The 13583-nt window shown below is 39.3% G+C and overlaps 1 protein-coding gene across 1 annotated transcript in view; it reads left to right on the top strand.

Moving 5' to 3' along the window:
* The window catches only part of trappc9 (trafficking protein particle complex subunit 9), a 497684-nt gene that overhangs the window by 246387 nt on the left and 237714 nt on the right, over nt 1-13583 (top strand). The window contains exon 21 of the mRNA XM_042331670.1: nt 12236-12326. Coding sequence (XP_042187604.1) covers nt 12236-12326 — 91 coding nt within the window. The remainder of the gene's footprint in view (nt 1-12235; nt 12327-13583) is intronic.

The raw sequence follows: 13583 nt of genomic DNA, 5'->3' as shown, positions 1-13583 counted from the left end.
TCCTTGCCAGACTCTACTACAGTACTTCAGTGGATTGACTTTGAGATCCACATCCTGAATTTCAAATCCCTTCAGGACTCGCCCGTGCCTTCCTTTTTCATCTCCACCAGCACAATCTGGTTTATGTCCTCTGTTCTTCTGACTCTAGTTTACTGCTTGATTATCACTCCCTCTGTTTCACCATTGGTAACCAGACATTCAGGCATTGTGCCTGCTCTCTGGAACTAGCTCCCAAACTCCCTTGACATTGCACCTTATCTCTGCTATCAAAAACGCTCTTAAAAAGGAATCTCTCTGAGCGTGCCTTTGGTCGATTGCTTTAAGTCCCTCTTTTTCATATTTGTTTGGTACTTCCTATCATTTCTGTTAAGTCTTATTCATCTTCATGGGAGGGACTATATACGTGCAAGTTTTTATAGTAACATTCTTTCACTAAAAACTTTTCACTGTTGCCTTATGATTATTGCTCTGCAAAAGATTTTCATTAAATGAACTATCGCTTTTGTTTGGTGTGGAAGGAAAAATAAAAACCAAACAGGATAATAGGCAACAGCTTTGATGATATACCAGAGAGGATTGATGTAGATAGTGCAGTTGATGTAGTGTATATGGACTTTCAGAAGGTGTTTGATAAGGTGCCACATAATAGACTAGTTAGCAAAATTGTAGCCCGTGGGATAAAGGGGACAGCATGGATTCAAAATTGGCTGGGAGACAGAAAACACAGGATAGTGGTGAATGATTGTTTTTCAGACTGGAGGGAAATAAACAGTGGTGTCCCCCAGGGGTTGGTATAAGGTGCACTACTCTTTTTGATATACATAAATTACTTGGACTTGGTTACAGAGAGCAACATTTTAAAATTTGCAGGTGATACAAAACTTGTGAAGGTAGTAAACAATCAGGAGGATGTAGCAGACTGCAGGAGGACATAAACAGACTGGTGAAATTGGCAGACAATGGCAGATGAAGTATAATGTAGAGAAGTGTGAGGTGATTTGGGGAGGAAGAATGAGCAGAGGCAATATACACTAAATGGTACAGTTTTTAGGGCGGTACAAGGGCAGAGAGACCTGGGGGTTCACATACACAGGTCTTTGAATGTGGTAGGACAGGTTGTTAAAAGCATATAGCATCCTTGGCTTTATAAATAGAGGCATAGAATACGAAAGCAAGGAACTTCTGCTAAACCTTTATAAGTCACTGCTTAGGCATCAGCTGGAGTATTGTATCCAATTCAGGCACCACACTTTAGGAAAGATATACAGGCCTTGGAGGTGGTGGAAAGGAGATTTACCAGAATGGTACCAGGGATGAGGGAGTTTAGTTACGCAGAGAGACTAGGGCAGCCGGAATTGTTCTCCTGAGAGGTTGGGGTAATTTAATAGAGGTGTTCAAAATTATGAGGGGTTTTGATAGAGTAGATAGGGAGAAACTGTTTCCACTGGCAGGTGGGTCAGTAACCAGGGGACATAGATTCAAGATAATTGGCAAAAGAACCAGAGGGGAAATGAGGAGATTTTTTTTACACACACAGAGAGAGTTGTTGCAATCTGGAATGCACTGCCTGAAAGGGTGGTGGAAACAGATTCAATAACGTAATTATTAATGGGGTAATAATCCCTTCAAAATAAAATAAAATAATACGTTACTATCTTCTTTTGCATCAAAATATATTTGGTTAAGTTGTATTAATGCCTTTGGCATTTTTCTCCAGTGAGCATCTGCTATAGAATCATAGAATATTACAGCACAGAAGGAGACCATTAATAATAATCCTTGTATTTGATATTGCGCCTTATCATGCCTTCGAGGCGTCTCAAAGCGCTTCACAGAATATATTGTAAAGGAATCGACTATATTTTGTGGGCGAACCGTGGCAGCCAATTGCGCACAGCTGTTTCCCACAAATAGTCGTGGATTGAGTGACCACATTTTATTTTGAAGGGATTATTATCCCATTAATAATTACATCCATTCGGCCCATCATACCTGTGCCAGCTGTTTGGAAAAGTTACCCAATCAGTATCACTCCCCTGCTCTTTCCCCTCATCCTTGCAATTTTTTCCTCTTCAAGTTCCTATCCAATTCTGCTTTGAAAGTAGTCCCTCCCATGAAGATGAATAAGACTTAACAGAAATGATAGGAAGTACCAAACAAATATGAAAAAGAGAGACTTAAAGCAATCGACCAAAGGCACGCTCAGAGAGATTCCTTTTTAAGAGCGTTTTTGATAGCAGAGATAAGGTGCAGCATACTCTTGTACTAACAACATACTCTTGTCTTTCAGTAAACATCTGTTAGGCCATGTGACATAATTTACTTTTGAAACAAAATTAAGCCCACTTATTATTGTACCTCAGTGTGAAATTATCTTGAGCATACATTTTAAATGTGTTTTTCAAGCTCTACTTGTCAGCCAGTAAAATAATTAAATAATACGTTATTACCAACTGAGAATACTTTCTTGCAGTTTTTTAACTCTCATCCAGTTAATGAGTGCATATTTCTTTTGAAGTCATGTGAAACAAAGCTTCTCAAAACACATTTTAACCAACTCCTACAGAATCAACCACACAAACTCAGTGAACCTAATGTTTGCTTGCCTTTGATTTTTGTTTTTAATAATGAATATATTTGCAGTATATCTAGATTTGCAGGAGATTAATGATTGTGAAAAACACTGTAAGCAAAATTCAACGTAGTACTATTGCTTAAAGGAAATAGCCATTGTATTTTCAAGCAATGGTTTAAATATATCTTGACTTTATAAAGCCTGTAGTTCAGCAGCTTGAATTTAAAAATATACAATGTTTTCAGTGACCTTGATCAAAGTATTACATCTGTTTCTGTCTAATAGCTTGGAGCACCATCAGGAATAGGCATTTAAATGATAGTGGTAAAAAGTATGATCATTCATTGCAATTGATACGATTATTATTATTCAGGAATTATCAGCTGGTTTCAGGTTTGACATTTCATAGAATCATAGAATTATACAGCACAGAAGAAGGCCATTCGGCCCATCGTGTCTCTGCCAGCTCTTTGAAAAGAGCTACGAAAATCGATCCCACTCCCCCGCGCTCTCCCCTTAGCCCTGCAAACTTGTCTTCCTCACATAATTATCTACTTCTCGCTTGAAAGTTGTTATCGGATCAGCTTCCACTCTTTCAGGCAATGCATTCCAGATCCGAACAAATTTCTCCTCACCTCCCCTCTGTTTATTTTAACAACTATTTTAAATCAGTATCGTCGGGTTACTGACCCACCCGCCAGTGTTCACCCTATCGAATCCCCTGATAATTTTGAAAACTTCTATTAAGTCTATTCTTAACCTTTTCTGCTCCAAGGAGAATAATCCTAGCTTCTCTAACCTCTCCTGATAACTGAGGTCCCTCATTCCTGGTACCATCCTGGTAAATCTCCTTTGCACCGTCTCCAATGCCTTGACATCCTTCCCAAAGTGTGGTGCCCAGAACTGAACACAGCTGAGGCCTAACCAGTGTTTTATAAGGGTTCATCATAACTTCCTGACATTTATATCCAATGGCCCTATTTATAAAGCCTAGTATCCCGTGTGCTTTTTTAACAGCTTTATTTAGTTGTCCTGCCATCTTCAAAGATTTACTTATATGAACCCCCAGCTCTCTCTGTTCCTTCAACCCCTTTAAGATTCTACCATCAGCTTATATTGCCTCTCCTCATTTCTCCACATTAAACTTCAACTACCAAGTGTCTGCCCATTTTACCAGTCTGTCTATGTCCTCTTGCAGTCTGCTCCTATCCTCCTCACTGTTGAATGCCAATTCAGTCTTTATTTGAAAATGCTTTCTTTTTAAGAACTGCAAAAAAAATCTTCCAATTTAATGGTGAATTTAAGAATTTTCTACAATTGTGCGCAATTGTAAATTTTAAGGAAAATGGTCTTGTAGGCTAAGACTATGTGGAATTTCAGCCCTTAGATACAATAGCATAAGTTTGAGAAGGATAGGAGAGAAAGTGAGATAAATCAATGTTTTGGTGAGGTGATGAACTACGGGTTTAAATGCTGCAGATCATACCCACAGGGCTCCAGTTGGATAGAGTTTCACAATTTGTAACTTTTGAACTGATAGAGTGCTAAGAGTGCTACCCAAGTATGTACTGTATTTCTGAAGAAGATTTGGGGAAGAGAAAAATCCAGCCCAGACTGATTTGTTGGATATAAGATCTCATTTGCATATGTTTAGGGCAGTCCTGACCCTTTTCCTCAATGGTTTGAGTAATTGTATGAAACTATCCTCAATCCAGCACTCTACAAATGATTAATCCACATCTTATCAGAAGGATAAATTCACGGCCCCAACCTGAGTTGGGTCAGAGTAGAGGAAGTTTTACTGTGAGGCTAGGTGAACCCGACCTGGGATTGCTTGATAACAATCTGCACAATGTTGAACCTGACCTGAGATTGCTTGATAACACTCTGCATACCTATAATGTTCTCTTTCTCACCACTAACATATTTCACTGAAAGGAAAATGTTTACGGATCAGCAGGGAGTGTATTTGGCAACATTATCACTAGAAAGGGTGTTTAGCAACATAATCACTAGAAATAAAAAGAACCCAAAAAGGAATAAAACCTCTTCTGTAAACTCCATATTGGGGCACATGCTATAAATAACAGATACACTGGCCTGAGTTCAAGGCTGTAATCTCTTTGAAGTGTTAGGATGATGGTTATAAATATCATGAACAGAGAGTAGAGGGTCAGCATTTTTTCCACTCAGCAATTTTTCACACAGGCATCTCCTTTTAAATTGACCATGACAAGGAGACAAGAAATGTACAAGAATTGCAATGACTCTCTGCAATGACTATACAAATGGCAGTATTTGTAAGGAGTCGAATGTAAGCATGGATTTCTGTAAATATAACATGAAAAATAAAGTTTAAATGGTGTATGATTATCATCTAAATCTTGAGATTCAATTTCAGTTTTGGTATTGGTCCCTTATATTGGTTTGCATTTTGTATGCAATTTCTATTTTTTTAAGATTTGTTTTTATGATAGCAGAAACTTGCAGCGTAAATGCTGACTGTCAACCTTCTTTCTGTTCTTGACATTTATAATCCTCTTCTGAACACCTCAGCGAGATTATATCCTTGAACTTGAGTCAGTGTATCACTTATTAATAGCATATTCTGCACTGTGGAGTTTGTGGAAGAGTTTTTATTCCATTTTGGATCCTATTTTTGGTGATGGTGGGCATTGATAGGCGTATAGTTGATGTATGGTGACATCCATATTGAAGCATAAATGATTTTGATGACAACACTTTATGATCACTGTCAATGACTGAGAAATAACAGCTAGAAATTTATAGTAATATAGGCTGTTTGCCTCAAAATTTCTTAGTCCACCCGTGCTGATCCATTCTACTTCATCAGTTTAAACACAAACTCACTTGTAAAACACATTGCATTCATTTACAATTCAATTGAAGAACACTTTGCACCCACACAATCTGTGCCCTTTTTGTATTGTAGGTTACTTCAGAACAAGCTCAAACATAACAAAGTTATGAAACTGAGGTTGAGGCACATTTACACAGCAGATTCCAAAGTTCAACAGCAACATGGAAATGTGTGTCCGTGCGCAAACGCCTACATGCAGCCTGTAAAACATTTTTTTCTGGCCACTGAAGTAATGCAATCTCTGAGGAGGCCCTTACAGGTCAGAGATCCCTAAATTGCATTGCTGGCCTACAGAGGCTGGAGTGAACCTCAGCCTATTCACAGACCAATTACAAGGTTGTGATACAATTATAATGTCTAACAGGTCTTAAACATTTACTGGTGGCAGGGATTCTGCACACTTGGCTCCTGTTAACCCGAAACCCTAACAGGTAGGATGGTCCTAGTGAGGCAAACAGAATGCTTGCCAGAGAGTGTTCGCAATGGCAAGCCATGCAGATTTAGCTAGTTAAACTCCAACAATACCTGACACTCACATCCTGTCATCGGCAAGCCTTGGTTCTTACCAAGGTGCACCTTGTGCTTCCTGAAATTGGGATGTGTTCCTCTGGGGGAAGAGTACACCATTTTATTCCAGACAAAGGGGGGACAAGTTTGCAGGGCTACAGGGAGAGAGTGAGTGAATGGGATTGATTTGTTTAGCTCTTTTCAAAGAGCCAGCAGAGACACAATGGGCCAAATCGCCTCCTTCTGTGCTGTATGATTCTATAAAAGGGAAATCTCCATGGTAGACATACATATGTGGAACTCTCAATCTAGTTTGGGCATTGCATGAATCAAACTCCTGGCTGACCAAAAAAGAGACCTAAGCAAAGCCAAACACATTTTCACAAGGTGGGGAATAGGAAAATATATATAACTTGTATCTCCTTGATGCTTTTAGTATATAAATCTGCATAAATAAGAAATGTTGTGTCTGGAAAAATCCTAAAGGAAATGATAATAATAATCCTTGCACTTGATATAGCGCCATATCACGTCTCAAAGTGCTTCACAGAATATACTGTAAAATATTTATGACTATTTTGTGTGCGAAACATGACAGCCAATTACGCACAGCAGTGACCCACAAACAGTTGTGAATTGAGTGACCAATTTAATATTTTTTTGAAGGAAATATTACCCCCAAAAAAGTGATCTGCCAATCGACTTAACAACCGGGTTCCTATTTAGTGCAAGGTAAACAACAACAACAAGATTCCATTTATAGAGCGCCTTTCACGTCGGGAGGACGTCCCAAGGCGCTGTACAGTTGGGTCAGGACCCGAGCAGGGGGGAAATGGTCAGGGTGAGGGGAGGGAAGGGAGGGAGCGAGGAGTGGGTAGAGAGTCGAAAGGGGAGCTGAAGGCACGGTCAAAGAGAAAGGTTTTGAGACCGGCCTTGAAGGAGGAAAGGGAGGAGGCGGCGAAGGCACTGGGGGATGGAGTTCCAGAGCCTCGGGGCTGAGAGGCTGAAGGCCCGGCCACCGATGGTAGGGCGGTTGGGGCGGGGGATGTGGAGCAGACCGGAGCCAGAGGAACGGAGGGTACGGGCAGGTAAGTAGGGGATAGTAGGTCAGAGAGGTAGGAGGGAGCAAGGCCGTGAATGGCCTTGTAGGTGAGGATGAGGATCTTGAATTCGATCCTCTGGGGGATGGGGAGCCAGTGGAGGCGAGCGAGGGTGGGAGTGATGTGGTCGCGAAGCCTGGTGCGGGACAGTACACGAGCTGCAGAGTTCTGAATGACCTGCAGCTTGTGGAGGGAGGTGCCGGGAAGGCCGGCGAGGAGAGAGTTCCCATAGTCCAGCCTTGAGGTGATAAAGGCGTGGACCAGAGTTTCAGCAGAGTGAGGGGTGAGGTAGTGCCGTAGTCTGGCGATGTTCCGGAGGTGATGGAAGGCGGTGCCAGTTGTGGCGCGGATATGAGGGAGAAAGGACAGCTCAGGGTCGAACAGAACCCCGAGGTTCCTGACTGGCTTTGAGAGGTGGTGAGTGCAGCCTTGGATGCTGATGCTGTCAGCGCAGAGGTGCGGAGGCGCTGACGTGAGCCAATCAGGAGGGCCTCAGTTTTACGCACGTTGAGCTGAAGAAAGTTGTCTCTCGTCCAGTAAACAGAGGTAGGTGGAATAAGAGAACTTGCCCAACGTTTCGACCTGCAGCAAATCGAACCCAGGTCTCTCATTTGTGAGGCGAGTGCTCTAATCGCTGAGCTTGATTGCAGGAACTAGTTGGGAAGTACTTAAAGCACACTTCACAGAATAGAATCAAAAGGTAAAAATTTGTTCAAGTCACCCTGTGACTCAGAAAATTTAAAACATCACTTCTGTGGCTGTTTGACTTCCAAAGGTGGAGTCTATAAATGTGTGTAATGCAAAATACTTTATTTTCTTCAAAATAACATAACTGAATTTCAGTGAGATAGCCATTATAACAATTGGTGTGTTTTTAGGTATACTCTCCTATGTAGGTATTGATGTATTCCTTGTACGTATGAGATGGTTTTGTATGAGATCAGCATAAGATGTAAGGAAGACAAAATACTGCAGTTCCCATGCTAATTGCACAGCCAAGTGGCAAACGCCATTTGCTGCATCTGCCCACTGCAAGTACAGTGTTTGCTGGAGGACTAACTTACTTGATCATGGAGCAAAATCAGCCCCATGACTCTCAAAAGATTTTAGAGATTGGTTATTTGATCAGATCATTTTTCTTTGTTTTCTCAAGGGCTTTTTTTTTTCTCTCTTATGCCATGATTGTGTGCTCTACTCAAGATGATGTGCAGAATTTCTAACCGATTGTGGGAAGTTGTTGGGAAGTACCTAAAGCAGACTTCACGGAATAGAAACTCAAGTTGTTGTTGTTGTTACTGCTAGTATTAGAATAATCCAGTGTTTTGTGGCACAATGAGAACACTTTGAGGTAATGGACCTTCAATTATTAATTGTCGCAAAACAGCAGGTAAGTATAAAAATAGTAGATAATCTCTCATTAACAAGCAATTACATTATCAAAATTGGAAAAAAAATCCCTCAGCATTTAATGACGTGCTACTCAGCTACTGTATTGGAAAGGGTTGCTTTCAGATACCTGCAGTTAACACAATTGTTTTCTAGATGAAAGATAATTGTATGGAAAAATGCCTAAAGGCAACATTAGTCATAAACATTTTCTTTGCCTCTGGAGTGCCCTTTGCTGTTGTTTGATGTTGGTTAGTGACAGCTGAAACCCAGCAATAATGTGATGTTACTGAGAATAATCTACCAACCATTTTATAGTCTAATCTGAAGCTGCTCAGAGCCAAAGCGTGACATTAATTGATTACCTGAAATTACCTCATCTATTCGTAGTTTAATTTCCCTTAACCTTTTTGCTGCTGGCTGGTAATAAGTAAAACCAATTAAATCAAGACTGAAGCAGCATGGTAACAAACATATTACTTCAATGCACAAACAAGAGTTCAGTGACAGTTATTGCTTCTAATGCTGATCATGTGGTTAGTTAACAAACCTAATGGTTGTTATTCACAAAGCTGTGTTCTTTGGTCATGCTGTGAAGTGTTAAAACTTTGTAAAGACAAATTTTAGTTCCATTTAGCACACCATCTTTTTAGATGCTTGTTTTCAGGATATTGGTTAATTAGTCGATTCAAAGGAAACAGTGTTCATTAGAAGGAGGGGAGTAGTGGGATGTCTCCAGAGTAAACGCTAAGCACTCTTTTGTTTCTTAGTGTATGTAAATGAATTGGAAGTGGAGATGGAAGTTGATAAAATTTCTTGTTTTTTATTAAATTGGTGTGTTACAACTACTATTAATAATAATCCTTATATTTGGTACAGCGACTCATGTGGGAAGGAAGTCCCAAAACGCTTCACAGGTTATACTATAAAGTGGAGTGAAGGTGCATTTTGTGGGCGAATAAAATTAAATTGGTTGGAACGGTGTGTTTTGGGGGGCAAACATTTGTGCAATGTCCCACAAATAGCCATGAAGTGAATGAACAATTTTATTTGGGCATTGTTGGCCAGGAGACCGTGAGAAGCTCGACAGATGTGGGGCTTGAAAGAATTTTGGGAGTCAGCCACTGAGGTTCCTTACCAGTTCAGTGAGGGGGAATGTGTATCAATGCAGGTTGATGTTGTCAGTGTTTGTAGTGAGAAGGTGTTAATGGCCTCTGTCTTATCAATATTAAGTTGAAGAAAATCAGAGCTCATCCAGTACTTGATGTCTAACAGTAATCAGCCAGAACAGCCTAGAGTGGATGAGAACAGACAGGCAGACAGGTAGAGTTGGGTTTCACCTGCATAAATGTGAAAGTGAACCCCATGTCTGCGGATTATGTTGTCGAGAGGGAGCTTATATATAATAAAAAGGATAGGACCCAGAATAGAGCATTGATGATTGCTCCATGTGACTGGGGGGGTGGGTGGGAGGCAAAGCAGAAGAAGCCTTTTAAACAGACAAACCAGAGATGCTCCAATGGGTAAAAGCGATGATAGGACAGGCCCATCAAGATAGAGTAGAGAGGAAAGACGCGGGAGGATAAAGTGATGACAGTGTCAAATGTGGCAGAGAGATCGAGAAGATATGAATAAGAATAAGTTGTATTTATATCGTTGTTTTCACACAACTTTAGAAAATATATAATTGATTAGAAAGGAAGTTAATGTTATAATGACAAACAGCATTTAAATTACAGCAGCAACAGCTCATAAATGACAATGAGATGAGCAGCCAATTCATTTGATATTTGGGGGTAAATTTAGTTTAGGAAGAAAATATAAAGCAGGAGAAACACTCCACAATGTATCTCTGCATAATAAGTACTAACTAGCATTTATGGAATTCTGAATCAATTAAGCAGATAAGCCAAGCATAGCATGTTGGATTTTAATGTAGATAAATGCAAGGTAATGTGTTTTTGAACAAAAAACTGTAAATTGTGTACAGAGTGAAAGGGTGTCAATTAACAGGAGAGAAGGAAAAGGATTTAAATCTGGTTATTGATCATTCAGTGAAGGTTTCCAGATGATGTGAAGCTGCTGTCAACAAAGGTAATAAACCCTGTGTTAGGTTGCAGTTGTCAAAGTCAAAAGAAATTATTCTAACCTTAGATAAATCATTGGTGGGGCCACATTTGGAATATTATGTGCAGTTTTGAATATCCTATCTTCAAACAACGGGAAAAACAACAACTTGCATTTATGTAGCGTTCTTCACATGTCTCTAAGCACTTCACACTGAAGAGCTCGGACCACATAGAGTTCCATAGGGTAAGAGTGTAGTAGCTGAAGGCTTGACCACTGATGCAAGCCTGAGGTAGCTGAGAGGAATGAGGAGATAGGGAGTGGGGAATGAGGAGATAGGCAGGTCCAGAACCTGAAAGGATTTGGAGATGATAGTGAGGACCATGAAGTCAATCTTGAGACTCCCTCCCAATGTGTGAAGCACTATATCAAATGCAAGAATTACTGTTCTTAAAAGTTTTGGATGCTCCGATCGCAGCTCAGGTGCTATCTGCTACTCAACTGAGAATTGGGTGATTCAGAAGAGATGGCAGATAAGATGTGGGAGCTTCCTGGTCTGCTTGGTCTAGTTTGACTGGGCAGTCTACTTATTCACTGAGTAGTGGGGAAACTACTGTAGTATTTTTTAGTGGGAATTGAAGCTCAAAGAGCAAGCAATAAGGCAATTGTGTACATTTAAAGTGTTGCAAACAAATTAGAATGTACAAATATAGAGCATTGCAGACTTGAACATTAACTTGATTTTAGATTGGATTAGACAGTAATGATCCATTAGTAAGTAATACAATCTGCAACTTGTTTATTGGTATTTTCTATTCAATTGTAAATTGACTTCCTAAATACAATGAGTGAATGCGAATAATACTCTAAAGCAGTACTACATTTCAACATAGATATGTGAAAGCAGAGAACTGGTACACATTTGTTTGATTATAGTTTTCATTTTAGAATTGAATGGAATCATATATATGTTTTCTGGAACTATGATTAAAAAAAAATAAGGCATTGAGCATTATTAACAAGAAAGGATCAGAGCACACCAAATTATTTCTTCCAGATTTATTTTTCCTTCCTTTTTTTAATCATGACCTAGTGAGAGAACTAGTGCGTGAATCTCTGCCAGTTATTGTCATATAGCAAATGTTTTTTTATGCATTTAATATTTTTTAAAATGAAGGGTGTTGGAGTTCATTTCAAAATGATTTGATTCTGCAATGGGAAGATGATAGGGTCAGAATTCTGGAAGGATGAGATCAAATTGGACCAAAAGGCTTTCTTCATCCATAGTAATCTTGTGATGAGTTGCCTTTATGACTCTTGATTGTCCCTTCCTCCCTGTGGAGAATTCCTTTGATGACGCATTTGAGATTGGGAAATCGTAATCCTGTATGAGTACTCATGCCAAGCTACTCTTGAGTCTATCATGCTGGAATAGGAACACCAACATGCATACTATACTACTGAAACAGCTGAATATTTGAGCAAATATTATGAAAATATTATGTAGCTACTTAATTTGATTTGTTACTGAAACATTTTATGTACTGGTTATTGAATACAAAAATGGAGCAAAATCAATTCAGCAACATCAATGGTAGTTATACACTGCAACAGCAAATTTGAAGAAAGGTTAACAACTGCTGACATCTTATTCCAAACACTGTTAAGTTGCAATTTAAGCTATTTGTTCAACACTGAATTTTCTTAACTGCTATGTACCCATCTCTCAACCGTGGAGGAGAAGCCAGTGTGGAAGGAGTTCTCAATCAACTGGTGCAGGAACACTTGCAGTTAGCTCCTCTGCAGTGGGGTGAGTAAAAGCAATCCTGATCTGCAAAGCTGAGACCAGCCAATCTGGTTAAGGAATCTAGAAATGTTCCATGGTTTTAATATCCAAATGTTTTTGAAGATTTTATTGGTTTGTGTACCTTTTGTCCTCAGCTGGTAATGATTTATAATTTAAAAGCGTGTTCACTTGAAAGGGAACCTTTCAGGTGAAGTCAAATGTGCAATTGGTATTTGGCTTTTGAGAACAAACTATCCAGTTGGTTCAGAGTTTAATTGGATTACGTATGGAATCATGTCAATCCTCTGTCTGTGGGTAGAGAAGTATGAAGAAACGGGTTCAATATCCGGGATGAACAAATATCAAGAATGCCACATTGAAACAAAAAAGGGGCTTTTTTTTGTTTCACATTTGATGAGGAAGAACCAGGTCAGATGAAGTGGATGCTGATACAATGTATGGGATGTAATTTTGATTTACCAAATGGCTCTGATTTGTGTTGTGCTTTTGATGGCTTGAATTACTCATAGTCTAATCTCTGACAAACATACAACAGTACATTCTTTGCCAAACTACAGTATTAACATAATAATGAAGGATTATGATGCAGCTTTCTGAACTCCAGAATAACTTGCATAATGTTAACAGCTGAAATCTAGTGAAAATAAGTATTGTGTTAGAGTGCAACTTGTTTCCAGTTTGTGGTGGGGGGTATTTTGGGAAATGCCATTAAAAAGCTGCTTCTTTTGAGAATTTGTAACTTTGCTTGATGTAATACTGAGCAATGAAATGATGTGCAACCTATAGAAGATAAAATCAAATTAGCAGATTTAGGAATTGCAATACTGAAAGTAGCTGGAGCTGGGCGTTGGCGATTTGTGGAATGAGAAGAGAAGCAGTAAGATGGATCAATTCATAGATAAATGAAAAGGGTAATATTTGAAGTCGTACAGAGTGGCTGATGCAGTCCCACAAGGACTTGTTCCTTCAACTCGATTTTGCATTTTTGTAAATGTTATAGATAAGGTAATCAGAAAAAGAACAGCAAGTATGTTGACAAAGTAAAATTATAGACTAGTAAAATTTGTAATATTGGTAGATGCTATTCAAAGGAATATGAATGAGTTCAACATTTGGCCTAATGGTGCACAAATATTACCATCATTAAATGCCAAATAACACACATTGTTGTACACGGAGTTCACTTAGATGATTGTGGAGTGGTTGAAGAAAACCTTTAAAAATGGCCTACTGTAGGAACTGGTGAATGAGACTGCAATT

Source organism: Callorhinchus milii, unplaced genomic scaffold (assembly GCF_018977255.1).
Source record: "Callorhinchus milii isolate IMCB2004 unplaced genomic scaffold, IMCB_Cmil_1.0 Scaffold2, whole genome shotgun sequence".
Lineage (NCBI taxonomy): Eukaryota > Metazoa > Chordata > Chondrichthyes > Chimaeriformes > Callorhinchidae > Callorhinchus > Callorhinchus milii.
This window is presented reverse-complemented; position numbering and strand designations above follow the sequence as displayed.